General features: G+C 37.8%; 1 protein-coding gene across 1 annotated transcript; it reads left to right on the forward strand.

Annotated features, from left to right (window-relative positions):
* Positions 1-346: 346 nt before the first annotated feature.
* LOC137287265 (cytochrome P450 3A24-like) lies at positions 347-11,436 on the forward strand. Its single transcript, XM_067819498.1, has 14 exons — positions 347-422; positions 569-653; positions 1,511-1,563; positions 1,796-1,892; positions 2,164-2,277; positions 2,683-2,771; positions 4,267-4,418; positions 4,723-4,859; positions 5,091-5,187; positions 7,391-7,548; positions 8,162-8,250; positions 8,894-9,031; positions 9,418-9,568; positions 9,882-11,436. Exons 1-14 carry the CDS (start codon positions 349-351, stop codon positions 9,960-9,962), a joined length of 1,515 nt encoding a protein of 504 aa, XP_067675599.1. The 5' UTR covers positions 347-348; the 3' UTR covers positions 9,963-11,436.
* The last annotated feature ends 470 nt before the right edge of the window (positions 11,437-11,906 follow it).

Here is an 11,906-nt window from a genome sequence, read left to right on the forward strand (position 1 = left end):
TGAGACACCGTGAGAGGTTTGTGAAGATGGCGAGATTTCTTATCATGCCCAGTATGTTTACATATCACTGCATTTATAAATCTGTAAACACTAGTCTTGTGAGATCCTCAGATCCTCACAATAAAGGATCACGAACACACGTTCTTTCTCATTTACTACTATCTGAAGCTAGTCCAGACAAGTGTATGCAGACGCAGTGTGTGCAGACACCTTTCACAGTGAAGGTCACCCCTTTCCCGACAACCAAATACAATGACACAACACGTTCAAGCTGACGCGTCCCCATTTCACAATCAACAGGACCTTTTTTCTGGGTGTTATAAGAGCTGTTTAACTCGTCATATCGACATGGAGATCTTGGGGCTTGTGGACGTGCCGCTGTATCTCGTACTGTGCTTGGTGGCCACAGTTCTGATCTACGTGTAAGTAGGCAACTTTCTGGATAACCGTTAGCACCGACGGAACATATCGGTATACTGTTCAACATGCACCCTGTTCAATCAAGTAAAACACAATGAAGGAATGTCGCATGGGTCAAGAAGAAAGTCTTCTTGTTTCTTTTTTACAGATATGGAACATGGAACTACAGCTACTTCAAAAAGAAGGGCATCCCGGGACCAGAACCAACTTGTTTTATAGGAAACGCTAGCATGGTAGGTTTTGTGAAATTTTGTTGTCCTCTTCTCCTAGTGTTGAGTCCTTGTGTCAGTATTGACAATTTAATCAGCGTGCAGTTGTGCATGAGACTTTATTTACATATATATTCAGTGTATAGTTGTCATAAGTTGGTGGATCATGTTCGAAGCATTTCATGAAACATTAGCAAAGTTTTCGAAAATGTTTTTGAGGGGCCTTTGGAGGGTATGTTTATATTTCATGATACTGAAATACACGGAATAGTACAAAGTTTTTTCAGTAATCTTAGATATTTCACACTCTCGGTTACCTATGTTATCTGTTTAACTAAAATTCTGTAATAAAGAAGATTCGTTGATGCTACAAAATTTGGAATATCCTTCAAACAGCTAACGGGCAGACAGAGGGGGCCTATTTACCGGAGATCACTGAAGAGATGTGGCATTACAGTAGATGTGGGGGTTAATTATTATTGAAGTTAGAGTGAAGTATCAGCATAATGTCATTCATGTGACACTTCCTTTTTGAACAGGATACCAGACTGCCCATCTGTAACTGATGATGATATTTGTGTCGAACTCTTTTATCCGTCTAGCAACCTGATGAGTTTCTGAGTTTCAGGCAACACAACAAAAAGCTGTGACTTTTGCGAGTACAATCGTGAATTCTGATACGACTAGTCTGTTCAACAACAGAAATTGTTCCATTACGAAGTGTTATCTTTCGCCCTATTTGTGATGATTTTCCTTTGACAATATTCTCTCCTGCTAGACTTGTTTTGGCAGATAAGGAAAGTGGCAAATATTTGAACATAGGACAAACATAATATAGCATTACAGCAAACTTTATACTTTATTTACTTCATTTTATGCAGAATCTCGGACATGATCTGCACCCCTGGAGTAAGCGATATGGAAGTGTTTTTGGGTATGTATGCCTGTATGTATATTCACCGTCACACACAGACCAGATTATAGGCACTCGAAGAGAAAGCATTCAGAACGTGGTCGATGAGATGGGGACTTAAAACATCATATGGATAAATAATGTCTATTGGAATTTAAAAACACATTTTACATCACATTTATTTCTTTGAGCTCAGGTTTAAGAGATGTGAAGTGTGTTGAAATATTTAACCGTCTATAACGTTTCTGTGCAGAATCTTCGTTGGAAGGACACCCGCCTATGTTATCACCGATCTGGTTATTCTGAAAGAGATTATGGTCAAGAGTTTTGACAGCTTCAGAAACCGGAGGGTAAGCAATGCCTTTTACGACCCCTGAAAGCAATAATGCCGGATTAGTGATAATGTCATCCTGTTTAAATTAAACACAAACACATCAGCATATACTAGCACCTGTTGTTACTCTGAGTAAGAGATGTCACGTGTTGAATGATGATCATTACAACCGCTAAAGGGTAAGTGTGTGTGTGTGTGTGTGTGTGTGTGTGTGTGTGTGTGTGTGTGTAATGATTATGTAACAAGTGTTAAAATACATTTTAAATAGAACTATATTCTGTTTTCAGATAGTTTCAGTACCATACCCCGTAAATTTAGCATTGGGTTTCTTGGAAGATGCTGCTTGGAAGAGAGTGAGAAATACCATTACTCCTACATTTACTGCTGTCAAACTGAGGCGGGTAAGTGACTCTATTCGTCTATATGCTGTTGAAATGAATGCACTTTGAGTAAAATCAACACCGGTAAGAAGTTTGTTTGTTCTTTTTTATACTATATTTCATCTGAAAGGAGAGCTGAACTGAGAATTTGCCTCACCGAATGTGATCAAAACTATCGGTCATGTGAACTTCAGAAGCACATACACGTGCGTGTCTGTTTGTGACCTCTTGTACAGATGTCGACGTACGCAAGGCCATTGAGATAACAAGGGTAATACCCTGCATCATACTAGCGACTTCGAGCTGACCAGTACTTGTTTTCCACCAAATGCGCTGTCCACTTGGCCAAGGCTGTGGTTTGTGAAATCTTCACATAGTGTCACAATTTGTGTATTGTTGATTTTAGTTTATTGTTTTTATATTTAGATGTGTCGGGCCATCAACGATTGTGCAAGGACTCTTACAACAAATTTCTCCAAAGTCATGGGGAATAACACTGGGGTCAATGTAAAGGAGTGAGTACATCGTTCGTAGCCAGTGGGTATTTGATGTTTCGTTACGTTTTAATATGCATAAGTATAATATTCAATAAAATTATTGGGTCTTCTTCGGCAAATGTCTAAAACATGCATATACACGATAGAAACTACAGTCTAAGTGTCTTTTCCGTACTTTGTAAGACCTCCTGGTCATGCAATACACAACTGAATGCGTCTAGGCACACAACCGATTAAAGTTTGTGCGGAATCGTGTGACAGTTTATCCCAGTATTTGAACCCTCCTTTTTGTATCCTCAATATATACATCTGAGTCCTTGTTTGGTTTATTCTGTCCTTCATTAGTCACGCTTTTTCAACCAGTTAAGATGTCAAAATATCGTTCCTTCGTCAAATGTGCATTGGAAATACACAACCGCCTTCATCCACGTGATGATATCCAATCCACGTGTCAAATTTCTGTGTATGTTTAGGGATTCGGTGGATAGGTTTCACGTCATCTTTCGTCCACATTCTCACACAGTTTGGAAAATGTCAGGCAGAACTATCATCAGAAAAGAAAGGATAATCCCAATCTTGATTTTTGTGAGCCCTACAGTTTTTGTTGTGCATCTTTCATCAATGGTGAGGGAACCACTTAAATCTTTATAATTCTTGTCAAAGTGTCTTATTACATATCTGAGGTCTATCTCTATCATTGATCATCTCATTTGTGATATTCTAAATGTTTTCAATTACCCCTACTATTTCAATTACCCTGCTGAAATTCATTAGTCTCCCTGCCACTGCCTTGTGTTTAATTCAAACTCCTGACTGAATGTCCTTTCAAGTTCTTTAGACAGGGGAATGTTGTGTCAACCAGCCTTAGTCACACGACTTTCAAAATCATTTAGAACCAGCTTTCTTTACTCTTCTGCTGCTTAATCTACCATGTCAGCAAGGGAAGCCGTCACCAGGGGAGATAACTTTTGATGTAAGGTTCATTCTCACAAGAGTTGCCTCCCAGATTGTGTACCGTATATTTATACTACGTAATATACCACCTATTTTCAAATTCTATTATCAGTATAAGGACACAGTTACTCTTAATAATATATGGGAATACTGTACATCACACAACTCAAATGATTATTCCTTGTTCGACCAAATATTCTCTGCAATATTTGCAGTGTCTTAGTGAATAGTTCAATTCTTCAATCCCTGAATGCATCATGCATGATATCAATTGACAGAGATAAAACTATAAAAAAAATTTAAAAAATACCTGTGACACTCCTTTCGTCTCGAATCAGAACTCATACCTCCCAAATCAACTCCCTATCGTGACAAACAAATGATCATATATGAAACGTATCTGTTTGTTGTTTGACGGCCCTCACAATCGACTCTGAACCTGACAATCCAGCGATTGGCAGATCGAAATCTGGAATGATAAAACAGATTTGAGAAAAACCTAGCTTACAGTTAAAGCTGTAGTATTATACTAATGAAGGTTCGACATGTTCTCTCTTAGACGCTTTGGAGCTTTCTCGATGGATGTGATTTGTCGTACTGCCTTTGGGAAAACGGTTGATTCGCAAACAGATTTCAACCACCCGTTTGTCGTGCATGCTAAGAAAATATTCCGACCAACAAAACTTGCACTGGCTCTCTCGGTATTGTCAGGTAAGTGACAAGGAAACTGACTCAATAGCATCAGTTTAAATACCAGTTGCTGTACAGTATCAGTAGTTGCATGTATTGGTTTTGTTAAGAGACTGAATCAGTGAGTATTGCTTAATATTTTTCCGATTTTAGCCTTAATCCAGCAATATCACGGTGGGGACTGTAGAATTCGGTTTAACTTTTTACAAGCTTGTTGGACGTTAAACCCAGGCGTCGGATTTTAAAACCACACCTTACCCACCAAACCGTCCCAGTTCCCGCATTGTTACTTAAAGGCTGACATACATCTTATTTCTGTTTGAAGCTGCTGTTCCAGCACTTGAACCAGTCTTCAATAAGCTCGGCCTTGGAATCTTTCCACCAGCATCCGTTGCTTTCTTTGAGACGATCACGGCTGAAATGATGAAACAGCGGCGAATTGATAAAACACACAACCAAGAGGTTTGAGTAAAACTATCACTGTTATCAGAGAGATACTCACATGAACATGCACGTGAACCCGTATTAGAGACATACATCTCTTTGTTATTAGGAGGTGAGTTGCATAATTGTCAGTTATGGGAACATATCAGATATCTTACCTATCAGCTAGACATACATTGTGTGATATTGCATATGCTGTGTTTCGTGCGACGGCAGTGACGGACATTAAGTTTTCAATTTGTGTATTAGGGAACAGACTTCCTGCAAATGTTGATGGATGCTTCGACTGAAGAGGAAAACGACGACAGCAATGCTGATGGCCAAACGGTCAAACATTCAGTCAGGCGTAAGAAGGCATTTTTGAACAGACCCTTGTGTATAAAAGCGTCTATGTTTCTTATATTAGACACACGATTATTGTCGAATCGTACTACCGAAAGTATTGGTGAGGACTTAATCTTTGCTTGAATATATTTAGATACAATGACATTGTAAATCCATTTGAAAAAATAGGTGTTTAACATCTGTTATCCAATTCTTTTTACCTTCTTTGTGATAACGTAAGGTAATATTATAGCCTTGGTTTGGGTAGACACTAGGAGAGCGTTCTTAATAACCTTATCCAATATGTAATCACCCTGATTTGTCATCATATGATGAGCGGGTATCTGTTATTAATCCCATATACCGATACATGTGATGTGCGCATCTTTACCCCAAGAACTGTCTTCCAGAAAAATAAATGAATTTTTGTCTATGTATTCAAAGCATTTAAATCTCCAATTTCCGCACCATACAGTAGAATCGGTTTCATATTAACAGCAAACGTTTTAAAAAAGAATGTTAAACATAAGTCCACGCTTATTCATACAGTTTTCATTGTTCCTATCAATACCTTTCGTCCCAGAACAGATGCATTATTTTGCATGTACCAACCATGATAGATGATAAATAAAATATACAGCACAGACTTTATATGAAGAGGTAGTCTCTACACTACTGCCTTTATAAAATTATTTCCCCCTTTTTGATAATTTCCAACCTCTTTTTCAAAACGTCTTTCGTTTTATCCACATTTATAGTTGGCAATGTCTTAATAGTAGTATTCTAGTTCGTTAATTTGCTTCTGTAGACCAATGACAGTATTTGTGATGAAACAATATCATATCAAATAATAAAGGTAAAGGGGAAACATATCGGAATTCAGCTGGATACCATGTGAACAATTATTATCAATCTTATCTCCTAGTTTATTGAAGACAAGGAAAGTAAAGAAAAAAAAAAGAAAAAAGAAAGACTGTATACACAAACTTGTCTTACTGCCATAAGTACATCAGCCGTTTCAGAGAGTACACTGTTATTCCTGACACAACCTTTAACACTCCTTTAACAGTCTCAAACATGTTACTTAACAAACTGATCCTTTTGAGACTAGGTCCGTTTGGGTTACACAGCCGCCATAGCTTATATCTTTGCACAGAATCAAATGCTTAGAGGAAATATCTGAGTATTACACTTTGTAATATAAACATGTTATCAATTGTTCTATATCCCCGTCTAAATCCACCCTGAGAGTGACGTAAAGTATTTATTGTCTCTTCCCCCAAATTCATCTTTGGTTGAAAATTGAGGTGAAAACTTTAATTAACATGCGTAACAGTGTGATTCCCCTGTAGTTATCAACATTGTTCAAATTACATTGTTTGTGTAGAGGAACTATAATCCAAACAGACCAGCAAGCAGAAAATGTTCCTCTTTGTAATATCAGACTAAAAACTAACTCAAGAAAACGTAGTAGATGATCAGCAGACTGTTTGAAAATTGGAATTATGTAATTTATTCCTGTTCATTTGTTGATTTTAAGTTTGTTTATGCTATCTAGGACCTTTTCTTTGGATATTGGAGAGTGAAAAATGTCCTTTGTAAGCTCATTGTTTGGGTCAACATTTAACAAAATATCATGGTCATTACTATCAGTATTTCTTTCAATATCTACATCTTCACCATAAAACAATGTTCTGAAGCGTCGAATCCACCCATGTGTTTGGAGACTCACTTTCTGTTGAAATATTTCAGTTTGTACCAAAGTCTCCTGGCGTCATTAATGGTATTTTCTATTTTAATCTATTTCTCTTTATAATATCCAGTACGTCGTTTGCTTACAAAAAGTATTGTATTCATTTCTCGATAGATTATATTGTCCCAATGACGATTCATCTTTACCTTTTCGAAATTTGTTCAACGTTCATTTTTAAACTTTCTACATTCATCACCATCATCGTCCGTGACTTGGCGGTACCAGTATGACTCTTATTTATTTTCACAACAATGTACCATTGCTTCTGGTGTAACATTTGTCACCCAGCAAGTTCTTAATTGAGTTTAGTATATGTATTTCAGAAAAATAGAAACACTAAAACTGTAAATTTACAGTCAAGTGTGTCTAGAGTGACATATCTAGGATAATAGTAGAATGAAGTGATGTGACAGATCGTCGTTAGAACCCACACTTTATATGTAGTACGAATAACACAAGTTTCAACTTACAGACCTATCGAAGGACGAAGTGGTTGCTCAGTGCATAACGTTCTTCGTTGCTGGTTACGAAACTACCGGGACTACCCTTTCCTACCTATCTTACAACCTGGCCATGAATCCGGATGTACAGGAGAAGGCCTTCAGAGAAATCAAAGAAATATTGGGAAATGTCAGTATTCGAAAGAATACTGTAGTATTCAAGTTGCCTCAATGCGAAACGTGCACTGTCATTTTTTATCTCTTGTTTTCAGTTTCGTCTATGATGTTCGTAGTCTTTGTCCAGAGTTGGGATATTGATAAACTGATTCATTCCGCAACATTATCAAATATCGCATAGTTAGTACAGATATTTATATTGTACTTCAAAAATGTAATATTACCCTACAGCAGTGTGACAGAGTAGTTCAGAAATGGCTCATTCGGTGTTATTCTCAAACACTGATATGCTCTTCCATAAACTGTGGACCGTGAAGGTCCCAGGGTAGAATCGGCCTTCAGAAACCCATGCTTGCCATAAAAGGCGACTATGCTTGTCGAAAGAGGCGACTTACGGGATCGGGTGGTCAGCCTCGCTGACTTGGTTGACACATGTCATCAGTTCCGAAATGCGCAGATCGATGCTCATGTTGTTTATCACTGGATTGTCTGGTCCAGATTCGATCATTTACAGACCGCGTCCATATAGCTGTAATATTGCCGAGTGCGGCGTAACACTAAACTCACTCACTCCAGAAACTCACTCCAGTGAAATCAATTAACCGTCTGAGTTTGTCGGCCTCCAGGAGGAACCAAACTATGAGAACATTGGGAAACTGAAGTATCTGGACAGCGTAATCACAGAAACACTGAGACTCTACCCGCCGGGTTTAGTGTAAGTGAAAGAATGTTTTACAGTAGTGATATAAACGCAATGTAAGTTTATCTTGTTACAAGCTGGCATTCCAGGTTAGAGTGGTTCCCAGTAACCTATGCTGGTGATCAGAGATGGCAATGTTTGACCAGGCTTGAGGACATTTTTGATTGTGTGACATAGAACATTGAACAGATCTATGTAATATTCGATCCAGAACAGATCTGTGTTCTGGATCGAATATTACAGCTCACAGTCATATGTAGCTGGACGTTTGTTCATTGAGGCGTTGCACAATAACCAAACATTAGTGTATCACCCTGCTGTCAGAATTTACATACAGTTAACTCATAGGCATTGTAAACAAAGCAGTGTTGGTTATATGTATGTTCCACCATCTAAATACAAACCCCAGCTCAGTCACTCACTGACGTGGCATGAACAGTAGCTAACGAATGAAATATCTTGAGATGGCTGATATATTGCCAGTGTGACGTTAAATATTAACTCATGTTGAAGCTTAGTGTCTGATAATGCTTTCAAAAGTCATTTGCCAAATAACCGGGTACAGTTTAACATGGTTAGCTTCGATGCATAACAACCAAATCACATTTACCAACATCTTGTCTTCCCTAAGCTTATGCAAACATGTTCTTCATTTCAGACTTAACCGTATTGTTTCTGAGTCCACACAAATCAAGGGCCTATCTTTCACCAAGGGTCAACGTATCTTCATTCCTGTAATGGCTATACACAGAAATCCTCACCTGTACAAGGATCCTGACTCCTTCAAACCCGAAAGGTTCAATCGGTTCCCGAAAGTATTGTTAAAGATATAACCTAGTCCCAGAACATCCGATGATCGGCCTCTGCTAAAACTTAATTTCTTTTTCGGGTAATGTATAACGTGCTGCAATTCGTTTCCGAGAATTGAGTATGTCAGAAGCATGACAATGGGTGCTCATCTCTATTGGAGTATTGAGTATTATTCGACAATCGCGAGAAACATAGAGTCGTATTCGTATCAATAACAAGATTTCAATAAGTAAACATCCCCGATTTTCAGGTAAAAGAAGTTTTGACGTTTTGTTAACTGTATCACACTGGCGTTATTGTGATCTCAGCGTTGCCCTGAACACGATATACTCAGATATTACAAAGGACTAATTGCAAGAAACTATGTTTCAGATTTGAAGATCAAGACAAAACTATTGCATTCCAAGCTTTCGGATTTGGTCCCAGGGCCTGCATTGGCATGCGGCTAGCTCTAGTTGAAGTTAAAGTTGCCTTGGTGAATGTCCTGAGGGCCGTGAAGTTTGATCGTCTGCCCGACACACCGGTAGGATTCTTTCATCATATGATCATCAACCATACATTTGATAAGCTTCCTGAAAGCAGTTCGAATGCTCAAAATATCTTTGAATAAAGATACAGAACATCCATCTAAGTATAAACAAACCAGACACTAAACGTACCAAAGAAATGGAAAATTAACTTAATAATCTGGATATATGTACGAAATTCATAAAACACTTTTGCAATGGTTTATTTCTGAAAATTGTTCATTGATCATTGCGTTCTTGTTAGACTATAGACAAGGCCACATGTTTCCCATTCATCTTACAACTGCATATGTCTTGGTTTCTTCACAGGAAGTATTGACGTTTGCTCAGAGTCCATTCTTTCTTCGAACAGACACGGATATCATACTGAAAGTGTCTCCAAGATGTTGAAACTGGCGAAAACACAACGGCAGTTGCAGGAATGTATCTGAGAGTATACTTTTAAACTGTGTACAAACTAACAATTATATAAATATGCTTTGCCACTTTAAATATGTTGATGCTAAAATTTCAATTGTGGCACATCTGCATTGCTTTTATATCTTGTTCCCTTCACAGCAAATCCGTCGTGCTGTTAGACGCTCAACATGTAAGACACTCACATGTCAGTAAAGTGAGTGCCTTTGGCTTAACCCGACCCTGGGTCCAAGCCTTAAAGCCTATTTTTGGTTTTAGTTTAGCAGGGCCCGGATATTTATTACCTTGGAGAAGCAACATCAAGTCTGGCGCTTGCAAGATGAAAATCTTTTTCAGCGACAATCTCGTATAGGGACGCATGACTATTGTTTTATTGCTGTTGTTGTTTGACGTGACTTCGGCGCAAATTGTACAATTTAGACTCTGCTGTCTATGTCTCGGGCATGAGTTAAGTCCATATTCAAGTGTATACATTTAATTTACCTCCCTGCCACCGTGGCATACTGAAATTTCTACATTTTGATTCTCAATACATTTTACTGTCAGTTACTGTAACAGGCAAAATTATTTTCAATGGAGAATGTTTTGTATCAAAGCTACAACTGACATTGGTTTGAAATGGTTTCTACAAGCAGCAGCCGACAAACAGAAAAAAAGAAAGTTTTCTCATATTTCCCGACCAACTTTGTCAGGTTCGAACGGGTTTTTTTAATGCAAAACAATGCAGCCACAAGAGGGCGCATGACAGAAAAAAAGAACAAGTAATTTTGAATGTCCATTTGTCTGTCACGTTAATTAACGGTTGATGTTTAAGATCTAAATGTTTGCACTGTGTATATTCATATCAATGCATTGAACATATTCTAAATGCTTTCAAATATCCATATGTCTATCACATAAAATCAAGATGTCAAGATAACCAAGGTTCTACCACCAAAATGTAAATTATTTTGTATACATATGAATGTTCCTAAATGCTTCAGCTGTATATATATTTATGTATTGAACATAGTATTCTTTTGTACGTTTGGTGAAGTATCTGTATCTGGAAAGTTAAGCAAAAACATACGTGTAATATTTGTTATTCAGATAAAGACTTATCCATATATAATTCTCACGAATCAGTATAATTTATTTATTTACGTACTGGGGCGGTGGGGTAACCTAGAGGTTAAGGCGTTCGTTCGTCACACCGAAGACCCGGGTTCGATTCCCCGCATGGGTACAGTGTGTCAAGCCCATTTTCTGGTGTGCCCCGCCGTGATATTGTTGGAATATTGCTCAAAGCGGCGTAAAACTTAACTCACTCACTATCTCTTCACGTACTTTTAAAAGCTGTAAATGCTAAATGTTGATGTTCTATATTTGCCTGTATTCATTTATGTATAAGTGCTAAACGTTTGCACTGTGTATATTCATACAAATGCAATGAACATATTGTAACTGATTTTGAAGATTCATTTGTCTATCATATTGTTACGGTTAAAAATTTACCGTGACAAACTATTTTCGAAATCCCCTTGTAAACCAGCAAAACAGAACAAAGACAAGTTGTAAACGTTCAAATTCTATAGTGTTATACGACGAGAACAAGTTATACAAGAGTCACAAGTCAATATAACAATGCAGACTTCAGGTACAATTCAAGAGAGACAAAATCTAAGTCAGTGGGTCACAAATACAATATATCAAACTCACCAAAGTCTTGATGTGAGAGGGAACAGCTATGGCAAAATGTAAACACAGCGATCGGTGCGACAGCAGATAATGTAGACAGGATTTCAAGCGTGGCAGCGGTGTAAATCCAGCAGATATAAATGAATGTCAATGTGAGTGTGAGTGCTAAAAGTGTTGACCAGATATTAAAACGAAATGGGGCCCATACTATTTACTATTCAAAACACTAAACATTGTGAC

Source organism: Haliotis asinina, chromosome 6, assembly GCF_037392515.1.
Source record: "Haliotis asinina isolate JCU_RB_2024 chromosome 6, JCU_Hal_asi_v2, whole genome shotgun sequence".
Classification (NCBI taxonomy): Eukaryota; Metazoa; Mollusca; class Gastropoda; order Lepetellida; family Haliotidae; genus Haliotis; species Haliotis asinina.

Bases quoted from the DNA above. Each gene is read 5' to 3' on its own strand.
- LOC137287265 (XM_067819498.1), top strand. From the start codon at position 349: ATGGAGATCTTGGGGCTTGTGGACGTGCCGCTGTATCTCGTACTGTGC. The intron at 1,893-2,163 runs GTAAGCAATGCC...TTCTGTTTTCAG, and splicing joins ACAGCTTCAGAAACCGGAGG to ATAGTTTCAGTACCATACCC. The intron at 7,549-8,161 runs GTCAGTATTCGA...GTCGGCCTCCAG, and splicing joins TCAAAGAAATATTGGGAAAT to GAGGAACCAAACTATGAGAA.